General features: G+C 40.5%; 1 protein-coding gene across 6 annotated transcripts in view; it reads left to right on the forward strand.

Annotated features, from left to right (window-relative positions):
* Nucleotides 1-863: 863 nt before the first annotated feature.
* Nucleotides 864-16,619, forward strand: part of Ube3d (ubiquitin protein ligase E3D) — a 158,620-nt gene continuing 142,864 nt past the window's right edge. For 5 of the 6 annotated variants that reach the window (XM_074078925.1, XM_074078901.1, XM_074078934.1 and 2 more), the window contains exons 1-3: nucleotides 864-1,034; nucleotides 8,951-9,153; nucleotides 12,249-12,339. In XM_074078925.1, coding sequence (XP_073935026.1) covers nucleotides 967-1,034; nucleotides 8,951-9,153; nucleotides 12,249-12,339 — 362 coding nt within the window. In that variant the 5' untranslated portion in view covers nucleotides 864-966. Of the gene's footprint in view, nucleotides 1,035-6,878; nucleotides 8,348-8,950; nucleotides 9,154-12,248; nucleotides 12,340-16,619 lie in introns of those variants that run through there. The other variant, XM_074078906.1, reaches the window with a different exon arrangement.

The following is a 16,619-nucleotide window of genomic DNA, read 5'->3' on the forward strand; positions in this document are numbered from 1 at the left end:
TTAGTTATATTAAAAGATTCATTTCAAAATACTTTAAATTTATGTTTGCTGTGTGATAATTATAACTTCAAAATGATAAACTGGAACATCACTAAACAGGTTTTTCTTACAAGCCTTCAATGTTTACTTTGAAGAATAGCCTTTGGCTTTTAAAGAATTCCTGTTTTAATTGTACTGTGACTTCTTATCTTTTTATTTCTCCATTATAAGCATTCACACTGCACACCATCCTTTTCTTTCCTGTGTCAAACTTTCAAAAATTACCTTGTAGCAGCAATGAAATTACTTCTCAGAGTCCATTCTTGTGCAAAATAGTGGGAACGAATGCGCATCTTACTTTTTTTTCAAAGGCTGCATGAAAAATTAGTCCTGTGACTCAAGATACTAGGCTTCAGCCATTCTTTCAAGTAAGAGAGCTCCTTGGATTTTTCCATCTTGGCGCTCTCCTGTTTGAATTAGAAACAATGTAATTTAGTCCGTGACATTTTATTTGCTTCAGACAGAGTCTAATAAACAACCGTAGTTCGTAAAAAGCAGGGTGAGATAAAGTGGGCTTGTGGCAAGAAACTTGGCTCTTGGACCTTCTGGGGACCGTGCCCCCTGTATTTCATCTCCTCCTTGGTCCATCCAAGCTAGGCAAAGGAATGTACCCGGGTCTGAATTGTATGGTCATTTCCAGAAGGGTGAGGCTCCAGGTCACACTGATAGTCATCATAGTGGGAGGACAGCTTGGCTCTGCACCCACCTTTCCCAGCCTAAAAAGTGCGCTCCTGGGGGTCCCCACGCCCTCGCGACTGCGCGCTCTCCGCCCGGAAGGTGGCGCTGTGGGCTCCAGGGGACGCCGGACGCGCGATCTGGTCCGGCTGCGGCGCCTGCTCCCGCCGCACGTGCTGGCGCTCCCGGCCCGGGTCGTCCCGGTTCGCCAGCTCCCCGTGCTCTGTTCGGTTCTGCGCTTGGGCGCGGGTTATGGCGGCGGAGACGCGCGTGTTCCTGGAGGTGCGGAGACGGCTGCAGAGCGCGCTGCTGATCGTGGGGTAAGACTGGCGGGAGCGTGGGGCGGGGCGGGCCGGGCTGCGGCCCCTAGAACCCGGACTGGGACTTTTCGCCCTTCCTCGCGGCTCTTGGGAGCTTTTTAGAACTGCAGGGCATCCGCCCCACTCCCGATCTACTGAATCAGAACCTAGGTTTTTTTACTAGGAGTCCTAGGATAATAAGCACAGCGGGGTTTTGGGAAGAGGGACGGAATACATCGTTGGCAGTGTCCTGTGTTTCCATCAAAACAATGCAAAAAAAAAAAAAATGCCACTCCACCTCTATCCAGGATCCTCATTATAAAGCTAGGTTCCAGCCTGTGAGCCTCCTGTTCTGTAAATAACCTCATTATTTATTCCCCTTTGCTTCCCCAGTCTGCTCTATACAGAGAAATGTACGCAACAATTTAACAGCTGGGTTTAGTGAACGACCAGAAAAGGTCTGTCTTATTTGCACTCCAAGTTCCTGTGAGAAGGCTGCAAGCTGGTAACTTGCTACTTACTACACAAACTTTTTAGGGGGAAAATTTTTTTTTTTTTTTTTTTGCTTGTTGGCAGCAATTTTAACGGTTCGTGGACCTCTTTAATAGGTTTTGCTTATTTCCTTGTGACAGCTCTTCCAGATAAAGGAAGTTAGATGTTAAAATCCTGAAAATCTTACTACCCAGTGCCACAGTTAGGTTGCTGCTTAGTTTTTCCTCTTTTCCTTAAATCTGCCAAGTAGTCGGTGTGGCAATTCTGGATTTGGTGTGAGAACTGAGTTCAAATCCCAGCTTCCTCACAAGGGTAGAATAATCTGAATTTCTTTACATGGGAGTAATACTGGATTTCTCTCCTTTCTGTTTTAAAAATCATGAGTTCAGGTGGGATGTAGCTCAGTGGTAGAACACTCATCTGGCATGCACAGACCAGGGTTTGATGCTGGGGGGTGGGGGGAATAAATTAGGAGTCTCATCTTGTAGGGTAATTAGGAATCCAAACCTTACCAAAAACAGCCCCAGTCTCCCACCATGCAAAACAAACCCTCTCACTCCTCTGTCATGGAGCCCTATCATGGTTCCCCTGAGTTAATTTTGTTCAGGACCTAAATTTGCTGGACTACTAGTTTGTTCCTGTTGGGCTTTAACTCTAGTGACTGGTACCTAGAAACAGCCATGGTTCCAATTTCATTCAACATTCAACATAACCTTACCATTTGTTGAACTATGTATACATGAGTTCTTAGAGTTTGTACTTTTACTTATGACTGCTTTCCTTCAACATAATGTTTTTGAGACTGGTGTTTTGTCTGTGCTGTTGTACATATCACTTTCCATTCCTTTTTACGTCATGGGGATATTCCACAAATCCTTTATGTGTTCTGTTGTTGCTGGATGGTTTGCTTGTTTCCAGGGTGTGCTTATGAGTACAGCTGCCACAGCATCACTTTTTAAGTCTTTTTTATTTATTTATTTATTTATTCATTTATTTATTTTTGTGGTGCTGGTGATTGAACCAAGGGGGCCTCACGTGTGCTAGGCAAGCGTTCTAACCACCAAACCACACCCCCAGCCTGGTTGTATGCTTTGTGACATTTTCTTTCTCTTGGGTGAATACCTAAGAATGAAATTGCTGGGTCTTAGGATGGATGTGGGCATTGCTTTGTGAGGACATGTAAACAGTTCTCCAAAGTGGTTGTACCAGTTTTATACACTCATCAGAAAAAAAAAACGAGAGTTCCATTGTTTCACATTCTGTCCTGCATTTAGTGTTGTTGGTGTTTTTGGTTTGAGGCATTCTAGTGGACATAAGGTGGTATCAGTGTGATTGTAGTGTCTAATAATGTTGAGAAGCTTTTCATATGCTTTTTGGTAATCCAAATATATTCTTTTGTAAAGTTTCTTGTAGTTTCTTACTAGTAAAAAGTGAGGTTGGTTGTCTTATTGACTTGAGACGGTGTTTTCTGTATGTCTTATGCATGTAGGAATGTTTTCTCCTCATCTGTGACAGACCTTTTCACCTTTTAACTTAATATAGGTTAGGTATCCCTCATCTGAAATGCTGGGAACCTGAAGTAGTTCAGATTTTGGAGATTTTTGGATCTTGGAATATTTGCACAGATAGTATCGGTTGAGCATTGCTAATCTTTTTCATTTCAGTATTTTGGATTTTTGGATTAGATATGCTCAATATGTACTGTCTTTTGATGAATAAATACTTTAATCTTAATGAAGTCTAGCTTATCACCTTTTTCTTTAACAGTATTTTGTTATGTTGTAAATCTTTACCTATCTCAAGTTTTAGAAGATTTTTTTCCCCAGGTTTTTAATTTTTTTTTTAATTTTTTTTTTTGGGGAGATGAAATCTTGCCCTGTTACCAGGCTAGCCTTGATCCTCTGGGTTCAAAAGATGCTCCTACCTCAGTTTCTTAAATAGCTAGGTGCCACTGCACTCAGCCTTCGAAGTTTTATTTTCTAAGAGTTTTATAACTTTTGATTTCTGGCATGTTGAATTCATTTTGTGTTTAGAGCATTTAAAGTTCATTTTATTCTATATGGATATCCAGTTGTTCTGTCACCATTAGTTAGGAAGATTATCATTTCTCTCATTGAAATAGGTTAGCATTTTTATCACAAATCAGCGAAATATACTGTTGGCATGGTATGTCTTTTTCCTATGCTTATAGTTTTAACCTAGGTCTTTGTAAATAAGATTTGTTAAAATAGCATACAGCTGAATGCTTTTTCAAATCCATTTGACAATCTCTGCATTTTAATTAGAATTTTTAGTACATTTATTTAAATATTGATATGGTTGAGTTAATTTTTGTCCCTAATTTTAAAAAGATGCTTCTAATATTGTATCATGAAGTCTGGTAGTAAGCTTTTGCCTAACAAACTTAAAGGGGGGAGGCATGGAACTCTGGGATAGCAGGTAGAAGACTATTAAAGGGGTACTGTTATGGTTTGGGTATGGAATGTCCCCACCTCCAAAAGGCTCATGTGTTGAAAGCATCAAACCCAGTGTAGCAGTGTTCAGAGGTGATGAGATTATGAGGAGTCTAATCTCATCAGTGGTTTAATCCATTGATGGATTCATAGCTGGGCTATTGGGAGGTGGTGGAAAGTATAGGTGGGCCTCATTGGAGGAAGTTGGTCACTGGGGCCCATGTCCTTAAAGGGCAAATCTTGTCCCTGGTATCTCTCTGTCTCTGTCTGTCTCTCTCTCTCCATCCTGAGGTGAGCAGCTTTGCTCTATCACTCCATCCCTCCATGACGTTCATCCTCTCCTTAGGCCCAAAGCAGCAGGGTGAAGGACTTGACTGAAACTATGATCCAAAATGAAACTTTCTGCCTTTTAAGTTGTTTTTCTCAGGTATCTTGACACAGCAATGAAAAGCTGACAAACATAGGTGCCTGCTTCAGAGAGATGTGTGTGGAATGGGAAGATATAAAAAGAAGGGTCTTATCTTTATGTGCTGGACAATGTTTAACAACCCACTCCCCAAGGGAAAAAAATAAATACCTTGATTTGTAGCATTTATCGATTCCTTGGTCTGAGTACTTCCATCATGGATGACCTTTAGCCTACCAAAATGAGGTGTACTGATTTGCAGAATTCCTGGAATTTTAACAACTGGTACTCCAGAGCTTATGGAGGCTGAGTGTAGTTTATCACTGGGTCTTAAAGAACATTGAAAGGATGCTGTCTTGTATTCAAAAGTAAGATGTGAGGTCTTTGGATAGTTTTAAGCAGGGTGTGGCATCAAAATAATAAGGTGAATAGTAAGAATGCCTCAAATGTGAAAGAATTGTGTGGACAATATCACCAAAATTAGAAACTCAAAGGAGGATTCTTTTAAGTAAACATTATGTAACCCACAAAGCTGGGAAATATGTTTCTATCATTTTATCCCCAAATATCATTCATGTTCTGCCAGTTTTCCACATTATGTCCTAATAGCAAAAAAAATCCATGCATGTTTTTGTTTGTTTGTTTGTTTGCACTGTGTAGCCCAGGCTGGCCTCAACTCAATATCCTCCTGTCTCAGCCTTCTGAGTACAGGGATTAAAGCCTGTACTACTCCAGGCTTTCATGCCTTGCATTTTATTGACACAGTTCTTTGATATGTTTCAGTCTGAAAGATTATAGGTTATCCCTGACTTTCATGACCTTCACACTTTTTAAGATTTTAGCACAATTGTTTTGTAGGATAACCCTCCATTTGGGTTTATCTATTTCCTCAATCTGAGATTCTGGTTATTCTTCATCTTTGGCAGGTATGTTAAGGAAGTAATTCTGTGCTTTTCTCATTGTATCCTATCAGATGGCACAGATCTTGGATTTGTTCCATTATTGGTTATGTTAACTTTGAGTACCTAGTAAGATGGTGTCTACCAGGCCTGTCCACCTTAAAGTTACTATTTTTCCCTTCATAATCAAAAATATTAATTGGAGAGATAGGATTCTATGTAAATACCCTGGTATACATTAGGGTAAATTTAAATTTATTCAATCACTGATCTATATCAGAAAGAACACATAGACCTATTGTGGTCAGTGGGTTGTTTTTTACTCAGACCACAGCGGATACAGCCAGTGATGTCCCTTCATGGTGGTTTCTGTGCCTTTTTTGGTATGTTCCTATCATTCTTTGATTTCTTTCTTGCTTTGTTGCACGGCAAGATGTTCTAGACTTATCTCATTCTTTTCCTGCTCCAGTTCTGGATGTAGTTGTTGTATTTCCAAGAAGCCCTGGTTTTGTTTTGTTTTGTTTTTTTTCTTTCTTTTTTTGTCGTACTGGGGGTTGAACACAGGGCCTCACACATGCTATGTCAATGCCCTGCCACTTAAGCCATACCCTCAACCTTTTTTTTCTTTTTTTTAACAATTTAAAATTTTTTTTATTTATAGATTTGTTTATTTATTTTGTGGTACTGAGAATCAAATCCAGGGCCTTTCCCATGGTAGGCAAATGCTCTACCACTAAGCTATAGCCCCCTTTTTTTTTTTTTTTTTTTTTACATTTTCTTTTTTTTTTAATTTAAATGGAAAATGGACTTAACAGACTGAGAGTTGAGTACTGAGTATGCTCATTACTATTGGGGTATCATTTTTCTCAGAACTAGGGTGTATATGTGTTTGACAATGTATGGTAGTTTATAGATGGATGTTCATATAAACATGTACAACTATTTATGTTACTATTACTAATTTATATGCATCCAAAGCCATGATTTCACACAAGTATTTCCAGTTCTTGTCCACTACCATAGCATCTCCCTTTTTCTCTTTGTAACTACATCCTCCTACAGTAAGAAGCTTGGTGGTTGTCAGCCTCATGCTATTTGTTTCTCTGGTTACTTCTTCTCTGCGTACCTAAGGTGCTGCTTGCCCCTACTCATTGTTGACGCTCTTCCTGTGCTTGGACTCTGTTATAGATGGAGTGTTCGTGTCCTCCTGAAATTTATGTGTTAAAGCCTCATTCCTCAAAGTGATGGTGTTAGGAGGTAATTAGGGGGTCTATGAGGTGATGAGGCTGGAGCCACCAGGGTGAGGTTGATGTCCTTTTAAGAAGAGACACCAAAACTACCATTCTGCACAATATCTTATTTAGGTCACCCAGTCCATGAGATAGTTGGCCCTCTAAATCTGTGAGTTCCACATCTTCATAGCATCCTTTACCAGTTCAGTTCAGATTGAAAATATTCAGGGAAAAAAACTGCATCCATACTGAAAATATACAGACTTGTTTTTCTTATCATTATTCCCTAAACAATACCATGTAACAACTATTTACATAGCATTTGTTTTAGGTATTAAATCACGTGTAGATGATTTAACATGTATGGGAAGGTGTACATAGGTTATGTAGATCCTACGCTATCTTATATAAGAGGCTCCAGCATTGGAGGAGAAGTTTTACATCTGTAGAGGTCCTGGAACCAGTCTCCTAAGGACATCAAGGGAGCAGTCCATATATTGTTATAGCAGCCTGAGACAAGACAGGCTGTGAAGCCCCAGGCTGAGCTGCCCTCCCTTAACATGCTCAGATGTCTTCCACATCTATCTTGGGGCTGACACCCCTGCTTGGTGGTCCTCCTGTTGGATGTGCTCCTCACCTTGCCTGTTTCTCTCTTCCGGGCCAGGCTGCTGTGCTGCCCTCATTTCTTGCATGGATGCCCCTTGTTCAGCTCTGTGTGATTGGCTGAATTTTCCAGAAAGGGGAAGAAGACTGTAAAGTCAGAGATTGAGTAGGAGTGAGGGTTTAGGTACCTAGCGCTTTCCCTGGAGGCACTTGCAGTGCCAGCCACTTAGTCCAGTTGAAAATCACTGAGGTAGCAAAATGAATATGGTATATCTTTAGAGCAGTTGTCAGCAAACTACAGCTTATGGTCAAATTGACCTGCAGCCTGTTTTGGTATAGCTTGTAAGCTAAGAATGGATTTTGCTTTTTTTGAAACAGGTTCTTCCTGTGTAGCCCAGGCTGGCTTTGAACTCATGATCCTCCTACTTCAGTGTCCAGAGTGCTGGCATTTAGGCATTTGCCACTATATCTGGCATTTTTACCTTTTATTTTTTAAGGGTTAAAAAAATACAAAGTAGAATATGTAACAGAAACCAGATGTAGCCCACAAAGCCATTTTTTTGAATGTCATTCTCTTATTTTTCCTTTTTCTTTAGGTATTTTTTGAATGACATTTTGTTTTTATGCTGGGAAGGCCCTGACCACAATCTTCCTGTTTACTCTTCCTGCTTAAGTGGGATGAAAGGCAGGCCCCATCACATCCAGCTTTTATTAGTTGAGATGGGCTCTTGAGAACTTTTTGATCAAGGTAGCCTTGAACTGTGAGTCTCTCATTCTGCCTCCTGAGTAGCTAGGATCATAGAACTGCACCCAGCTTTAATGTCATTTTTTTGAAATCGGACTTGATTTAAGGGTTTGAAGCCACCCTTGCTGCAAAAAAACTCAAGTTCTTGATATTCTGTATTGCTAATTAAGTGCAAATACATATGCTTTGAAAAGGTGTTAGCCAGAAAATAGTCTTAAGATTTCCCAAAGCAAATGAAAGGCCTAACCAAGATTAATACTTAGACACATGGTCTGCCCTCTGTTATCAGATGACACGCAGAACACATGACCTGCTAGTCTATGGTTATGTGACGCCTAGTGGATGTCTTGCCAGACTAGGATGTAAGTCTGTAGGAGAGCAGGAGCTTTAACCTGTGGCCTATTTTAGTAGCAAAGTCTTAGGTTCAACCCTCCCAGCACCAAAACAACAACAGAAAACCCCCAAACAAACAAAACCAGGGGGAGCCATGGTACTTTGTACCAGGTAAGCACATATAAGCCTCATTACCTTTATATCCGCCTCCATCACTTTCTATGGTATTTACAGTTATTTCTAGATATGCTTTCATCCCCTCCTATAATTTCAATGCCTGCTGGACAAGGATTGTTTTACTCTTTGCTGCCTCCACTGAATAATTGTATTTATCTTAAATTAAATTAGTAGTCCTTTCACACCTAGCATTCATATATCACTATATTTTTTTCACTATTTTTTTAAAAAACTTGACAAGAAAGTTTTTTCTGTAGTATCTTTTGTTTTACTTAATCCTGTTCTTATCAAAATCCTGTATATAAATGAACAATGCTTGGTTTACTGTGAGATACAATATGAGTTTAATGTGAGTCTCAGAAGCAAGAATGAAAAATCTGGCACTGGACTTTGACTATACAATGACAGTGAAGGGTAGGTCTGAACTGATCTAAATCCACAGATCCTTTAGGATCTGTTTGCTGCTGTTTTCCTAGGACAGTGCCTTTAGGGCCTTTGAGGAAGAACTGAAGGATCTTGACTGTTCTTGTTTCTTTCATCATGTGGTTTTTATGAGAGAAGTAAGTCACTTGTTTGGGTTTTGTTTTTGTTTACCAGGGAGCCGAGCAGAGGAAGCATGTCTGTGGATGTTTCTGTGATGCCCACCTTGCTCCGGGTGGAGAACCCTGCGGGCTGCGTGGAGATCCAGCTTCCAGCAGAGATGAGGCTGGTGCCCTCCTCCTGTGGAGGGCTGTGCCATGTGGCCGGGGATGGCTTGCACCTGCGCCTGCGGGCGCACACGGAGTCCCAAGTGAGCCCAAGTGAGTAGGGTGCTTCTCTGCTTTGCATTTTATTTTGTTTTTCAAATCTAAGGTTTGAAAAATGTAAGGTTCAACTTTTCTTTAAGTTGAACTTTTCCTGGGTGAAAAGACTACCTATCAGCAGCCTGAAGAGCTGTGGTTGAGAAGATCTGGAGTCTTTGTCAGCTTTGTTGCTAGCTGTGTGCAGTCCAATATGTCAACTGACCTTTCTTGGGCTTCCTTTCTTTCTTTTTAGTATTTTTTTTTTCTCAATAGACTGGGAACTTTAGAGCAAGCACTCTTAGGTTCCCAGCAAAATTGAGCCAAATGTATGTAGATTTACACTATATCCCCGATGTGTTTCTTTAATTGTGTTTTTTTAATTGTAAAGTTTTCTGGCTCACAGATGTGAAGATTAAATCACATGGCAGTTATGCAAGACCTGATTGATTTTAGAGCATTGCATAGAAGTTCATTCATTCAGCAAATAGTAGGGCTCACACCATGTGTGAGGCATTGATCCAGGTGTCAGGGATATGGAAGTGAACAAGTAGGGACGGTTTCTGCCCACCTGGAGCTTGCATTCTACTGGGTGGGAACAGACAGTGAGCACATAATTGAGTTGCATATGGAGAAAAGTGCAGAGGGTAAAGTAAAGAGAATAATAGCATAGGGAATGACTTAGGGTTTAGTGAAGGATGGAAAGTCAGGGAAGACCACTCTGAGGAGGTGATATTTGACTAGAACTGAATCATGGAAATTGCCCTATCCATGTCAAGACTATCCCAAGTACAGAGAACAGTATACATAAAGACCCTGAAGTTGAGGGACATATGTAATTTGATTTTGATTGTCACTATAACTATTATAATTGCAGAATTTAATAATGTATACAAATTCAAATTGCATATTGATTCAGTAAGGCAGTAGAAAATTTTCTTCTTTAAAACCTCATGTTTATCTATTGAGTAAAAATTACTGGTTCATTGGGGGAAACAGGCTGTGAAAGACTGATGTCATGCTTGTTATTAGAGAAGAGTGGTAATTTTTTAAACTGTACCCTGAGACTTCACTGCTGTCTCATCTATAATAAAAGCCTCCCATATGAGTTACGTGGAGCTTGGAAGTGGGGACAATGGGATTGTCCTGAGAAGCCATCAGATGTTGAGCAGTCCCTTGGCTTTTGAAAGAGAAGTAAGAAGGAGTAATTTTTTGCCAAGGTTTCAGATTAGTGAATAACTAATTTGAGTTGGGCAAATTGTTGTTAGGAGCAGGAAGTAGGGAAAAGGGATGTCATAGAGCTAAGTGGCACAGGATAAACACTAAGAATGTCAGTTGAAACAACCATGGGAAAGAAGGATGAGGTCACCAAGATGGAGAAATAATGCAAAAATGGGCAGAGAGGTGTTGCTTCAAAGCAGAGGCTGTGTGAGTCTGGATCTCTGATGTCATCCACCTTCTCCTTTAGCAACAGTAACCACAGCAGCAAACTTGTGTTGAGTCTGGAAACTGGGGGAAGGCAGGCAGGAAAGTCACAGTGTAATTTTAGGGATGGAGGAAGGATATAGTGCTAGATTGTTGCCCACCTTTAGTCTGTAACTCTGAATATACATATAGCAAGATTGGAACTATTTTAAAAAATTTAAATCAATGAACACTGTTTTACCTTAACTGTAGGACAAAATAAATGAACTGTTGTGTGCTGGTTTGCATATTGTTTGTGTTCATTGGTCTCCTATTTCTTCACACTTTTAAAACATTCACTCAAATATCTGAAAAGTCAAACTTTCAAAGGCCTGGTCAGTGGTGCATGAAAGCATATGCAAAGTAGCTTCCTGGGCACTTAATTGCTTTGGTACGTTCCACATAATAGGTGGGGAAAAATATTTGCTGCCTGAATAGTTATCAGGTAAATGCATACTGATGTGAACTCAGACTATATTGTAAAAAGGTTTTGAATTTTTTAACATCAGTTGTGTTTTAGGGTTTTTAGAAGGTTGGCTTTCCAACTGTAAGAATACCCTTTTAGGAACAACCATAATAACCATTACAGTGGTTAGAGTGTAGCACAGGTCAGAAGGTGACCCCTAGAAGGGACTGGCCACAGTGGGATGTGATCAGTACTCGCACTGGACTCATCCCCAGCAGCGAGCTCTTCCAGGGTTCCTCTGGATCAGAGTTCTGACTTTCAAACCTGACCCCAGTGACCAGCAGAGGGTAGTGTTTCTCTAAGAATTCATTGGTTCTGAAAAGAATATTTTAGATGTCTTACCTAGGTCTTCTTTTATCAGCTCAGAGTTAAAGAATGATACTGTTTATTTCACCTTAATGCTGTCAGGATTTGTGAACACCTTTAGAAATAAAACCGCAGAATTTTTAATTGCTAAGGCATGAACTTTCTGTCATTAGTTTTTTTTTTTCTAATCCTTAAAATTTATACAAATTCACATTGCCTGCTCTTCTAATGACTGTGACCTCATTTCTTCAATTAGGTTTTTTAATTGGCAAATATTTTGGTGGGTTTTTTTCCCCAAATAAAATTTTTCTTCTTCACAAATGAAATAACAGAAACTAAGGGAACATGGTGCCTTGTGCTGCTGTTTTACTCATGTGCACATGCACATTTTCCTCACAGCTTTCATCAGACATGGAATTTTCTTCTTGGAAAATTGGGCTCTTCTTAAGAGCCATTCTGTTTCAGGGGCATGGCCCTAGAAACCAGTTTCACCATCCTTTTTTGTGGTATGTACTAGAAATGTGTGCTGGGTTGACATAAACCTTTTTAAAATCAGACTCCATTTAAATTTTAGGTATCCATCTTCACTCATAATTAATGCTGGCATTTATAGAATGAGAGAAGTAACTCATCCCTATGTGACATGGGGTAATCTAGGGCATCACCTAGCTCAGAAACACTTAGCCAATCTGTTGTTTTTGAAAACACTTCTAATGTTTGCTTCTGGTTGAGTCATCATCAGGTAGTACAAATTCAGTGTGTGCTTCTGGTATATCATAAGCAGTATGTATTAATGGTTACTGTGGCTAATAAGCCCTTGAGTATGTTAATATATTTGTGCCAAACCTCTAAGACTTGCTATTTCATTGGTTTCCTTTAGAACTGATTTCAATGTTTAATCAAAGCTCGAAAGCCCAAGAATGTTGCACTTTTTATTGCCAGTCCTGTGGTGAAGTCATAATAAGGGACAGGTAAGGAATGCATTTAACACTGATTTCTTCTGTACCTGGCAATGGTTTCTGCTTTCCCTATCAGAATTCTTGAAGTAATTACCAAGGGAGCAGTATATGGCTTTAAAATGAGAGACAGTTTAATGTCACTTTGAACAGAATCAACCACAGATTTCAGCAGCAGAGTAGTGAGAAAGGGGAGAGGAGGATGCTAGTTTGAGGGAGGAAGGCTGATTTTGGGGGAAGAGCCTGGGGTGACCACTCGAGCACCTCTCTTCTTAAAAGGAGACATGGGTTCTCTTGTGTGTTGTAGCCACATGAGTGAGAATTCCCACATTGAAGAAGTTTTCTACCTCACAGAAGCTTGTGCAGCAGGACTTTTTGTCTAGGCTGTTTCTATCTGTGCCTTTCTAAAATCCATTTCCTGTTTTCCCTGCTTATTAAAACATAACACATGGAGCACAAATTAACCTTTCTTTGGTGATTAGGTTAATCTTGTGCTCCATTCTTCTGGTGATGGGCCGTGATTAAGTTGGTTTTACATTGTACTTATTTATTTTCTGCCTCCTCTCTCCCTCTGGTCAGCCTTCTTATTTGTTGGGCATAACCTCTTCTCTCTGAATTTTCATCTTTGAATCACTCGTTAGGTTGGAAAGACAAATGAAACCTTATTACTGTTAACAATATGTAGAATTCTTTGATGGGTTTCCTGAGTCAGGTATTCATTTGTAAGTGAACAAAAAGGCACTGATAGAAAGCTGCTCCTCTTCCATAATGCAAGGCCTCTGTCCTTAATGTAGAAACCTGCTGGGTTCCACTCTGTCTCCCTAAATTGTCACCAGGCACTGCAGCTGCTTCCTTTGGTGTTAAGTCCTCTTTCCTCCATCCCAGGGCCACCACTTTAGTTGAGGCCACTGACTTCTTACCTAACAACCCTTGTGGCCAGCTCCTGTCTGCTCAGCCTTCCTCTAGTTTTGCCTTCTCGGATCTGTTACTGAGTGATTATTTAAGAATTCATCTGCCTCCCCTGTGTAACCACCATCCCCTGGCTCCCCCTTTCTTTCTGGGTAAAGTTTTTAAGTCCTTAGGTTGTCACATTAGCTCCTTTATGACTTCACCTGTTCACCTCTCCACCCTCAGCCTCCTCCCTCCTCCCCAAGCACACCGGTACCACTCATGTTCTATGCACAGCTCAGGTGGTTAGCATGCAGTTCTGTGGTTTCTTCACCTTTTCTTCACCCTGGGGCCATCTGACAGCTACTCCTCTCCTGAATGTACCCCACACCCCCTCTCCCTGTGGTTAGCACTTACCTGAACTTCAGAATTCAGCTGATAGCATATTTGCTACTGGGAGCCTTCCATTCCTAAACCCTGTGCCTCTTTAGGTACTCCTCTAAAGTTTATTTACTTGTCTTCACGATTAAACTCTAGTCTGTGGGGATGGAAAAATGGACTCTGTGTGTGTGTGTGTGTGTGTTTGTGTGTGTGTACTTTTTTTTTTTTTTATGGAACTGACGTTTGAATACAGGGCTTTGCACTTGCAAAGCAGGTGCTTTACCATTTGAGCCACACCTCAGTATCATTCATTCCTATGGAGTACAGTATAGGGTAATGTCCAATAGTACAGACTCAGAAGCTGGATTGAGTTTGCATCTACCATTTATTAGCTGTGTGACTTTGGGTAAGTTACTTAACCACTCTGCTCCTCAATGTCCTTATTGAGAAAATGTGGATAATAATAGCACTTACCTCATAGAGTTGTGGGGAGCATGGAATGATTTTAAGTGTTTATAGTAGTACCTGGGCACGTGGTAAGCATTCAGTATGTGCTAGCTACTGTGATAATTATTACTCTTATCATGATTGTCCCCAGCATCAGGCACAGTGCCTGGTGAATAGCGTGCTCTCAATAAATTTCTACTGGGCTGAATTGAGTAAACCCTGGTGTGTTTATTTTGGCCTTCCACCAACCTTCTTGCTTGCTTCCTGATCTTGGCAGCATCCCAGGTAGATGAGATGGCACAAAGTTACCATCATGTTTTTGAGAGGTTACAAACACAGCATCCTCACAGTGGTTGTCTTGAGTAAGAAATGAGGTGACTTGAAATCTACAGAGGAGAGTAGAACATCTTTGTTCAGATGACCCAAGGTTCAAGTTGGCACAGAGTCTGTGCCTGGTGACAGGCCCACTTTATCCTGAAATGACCAAGAGATTTCAGTTTCTGTTGTCCTTCTCAATCTATTTCAGGCTTTGGTTTATTTCTCAGATGAAGTTTCTGCAACATTCCCTCCCATATAACATGAGGTGACTTGGAAGTTACAGTAGGAACAGTGTAACAGAAAGGGATTTTTTTGCTCATTGTTGGCTGATATTTTGTTTCACTGGGAAGAGAGGAGGAAGTGAAAGAGCCTCACCTATAGTGCCCAGTTTTCCTCTTCAGGAGCCGTATCTTCTGTTGTAGAATTGAAAACCAGGATGGTGTGAAGGCTGACATTGAAGGACTGCCTTCACAGTCCTAACTTAACCTTCAGGAGGCCTTAGCATGTTAGAGGCAAAAGCAGGAGAATTGGCCCTGGGTTTGAACTCCAACTTCACCACTTAGTAGCTGGGGGATCTTGTTTCTGTCACTTGGCTTCTTCTAATAAATATTTTAATAAAGCTTATTTTCCAAACTTGTAGAAAGTTAAGGAATGTAGCATATATAAATGCTCAACCAGTTCTTTAAATTAGTTTTATGGACTCCTCTCTTTTCTAAACTGTTCTTACTAGTAAACTAGCAAATTATTTAGTTTAGTGTTTCAAATCTTTTGTTCCAGGACTGTGATTCACATAGTCTGTGTGTGTCAGAAAAATGAATCACGTTTCTCTTTTTCACTTAGGCAAGATAAAACAATGGACTTTGGCCTTGCCTCCTTTAAGCAAGTCTGATGTGAAAGCCTTTCTACTTCCCACCTGTGTGTCTGGCCTGTGAACGCCTCTTGAGCAACACAGAGAAATCCTTACTGAGTGACTCAGGTTTTGTTAGTCAGTGTGCCCTGTGACTCTCTCCATATGGTTCTAGGGATTGAACCCAAGACCTTGCACATGCTAGGCAAGAGCTCTTCTACTTGAGCCCCACCCACAGCCTTGCTCCATGACTCTGATAATGGAAATATGTCCTTCCTCCAGTCTCTGCACATACTGACTGTTGCTATCAACCCTAGTGGTCATCACACTTCTCCCTCAGTTACCACCAAACCCCAGTACCACCAAAACCAAAAAAAATTGGTCAGAATGTGTACAATTTTTATTTTGGGGGCTAAGTAGATCATAAAATCAAGCAACAATAGTAAGTAATTTACGTCTTTGTGGATAGTCTCAGACTAAGAAGTGGTCATTGTGTTTGGAAGTTGTTATGTCTTCTAGAAATAAATTCAGACTTGAATGACTTCAGTTGGCCAAATGGATTTTCAAACCCAAGCCTTTGGATTTTCAGACCATTTGATGCAGTGTTCTCCTGAGGTCTCTGGACCACCCCATTCTGTACCACCTGCACTGGCTATGCTAAGGGAAACCTGAGATGTCAGAATGTACAACACTATGACTGGTCCACTTGGTAGACCAGCTATAGTTGTAGTCTGAAAATAACTACCCCTGTAAATATGGTCACTTCTTTATAAAAGAGAGCAAAAAAGTTTAGGGGTTTAGCTCTATGGTAGAGCATTTGCTTATCATGGCTTCAATCCCTAGCACCAGGAAAAAAAGTACAGCATAAACTGGATTATTGGTAGCATTGTGCAGACTTTTAGAATAAAATTATTACTATGTTTTATTTATTTATTGCAATACTAGGGTTTGAACTTAGGGCTTTGCACTAATTAGGCAGACTCTTTACCACTTGAGCCATGCCTCCAGTCCTTTTTGCTCTGGTTATTTTGGAGATAGGGTCTTGCTTTTTGCACAGGCTGGCCTGGACTGCAATCCTCCTATTTTATGCCTCCCACCTTTGCTGGGATGACAGGCACACACCACTGCACTCAGCTATTGGTTGAGATGGGGGTCTTGCTAACTATTTGCCCTGTTGACCTCAAACTATGATCCTTCCAATATCAGAGTCCTAAATAGCTAGGATTATAGGTGTGAGCCATTGGTCCCTGTCATGAAATTATTCTTTTATGGGTCTAATCATACTGTATGCATACAAGTATTAAAAAGCAAAGCTAGATTTATAGGCCTGCCAATTGAAATAATGTCACCTGAAGTTAGCCAAAGTACAGCAGCCATGTTTTGAGCTTTGGATATTTGATATTATTCTTCAGAT

This window comes from Castor canadensis, chromosome 1 (genome assembly GCF_047511655.1).
Source record: "Castor canadensis chromosome 1, mCasCan1.hap1v2, whole genome shotgun sequence".
Lineage (NCBI taxonomy): Eukaryota > Metazoa > Chordata > Mammalia > Rodentia > Castoridae > Castor > Castor canadensis.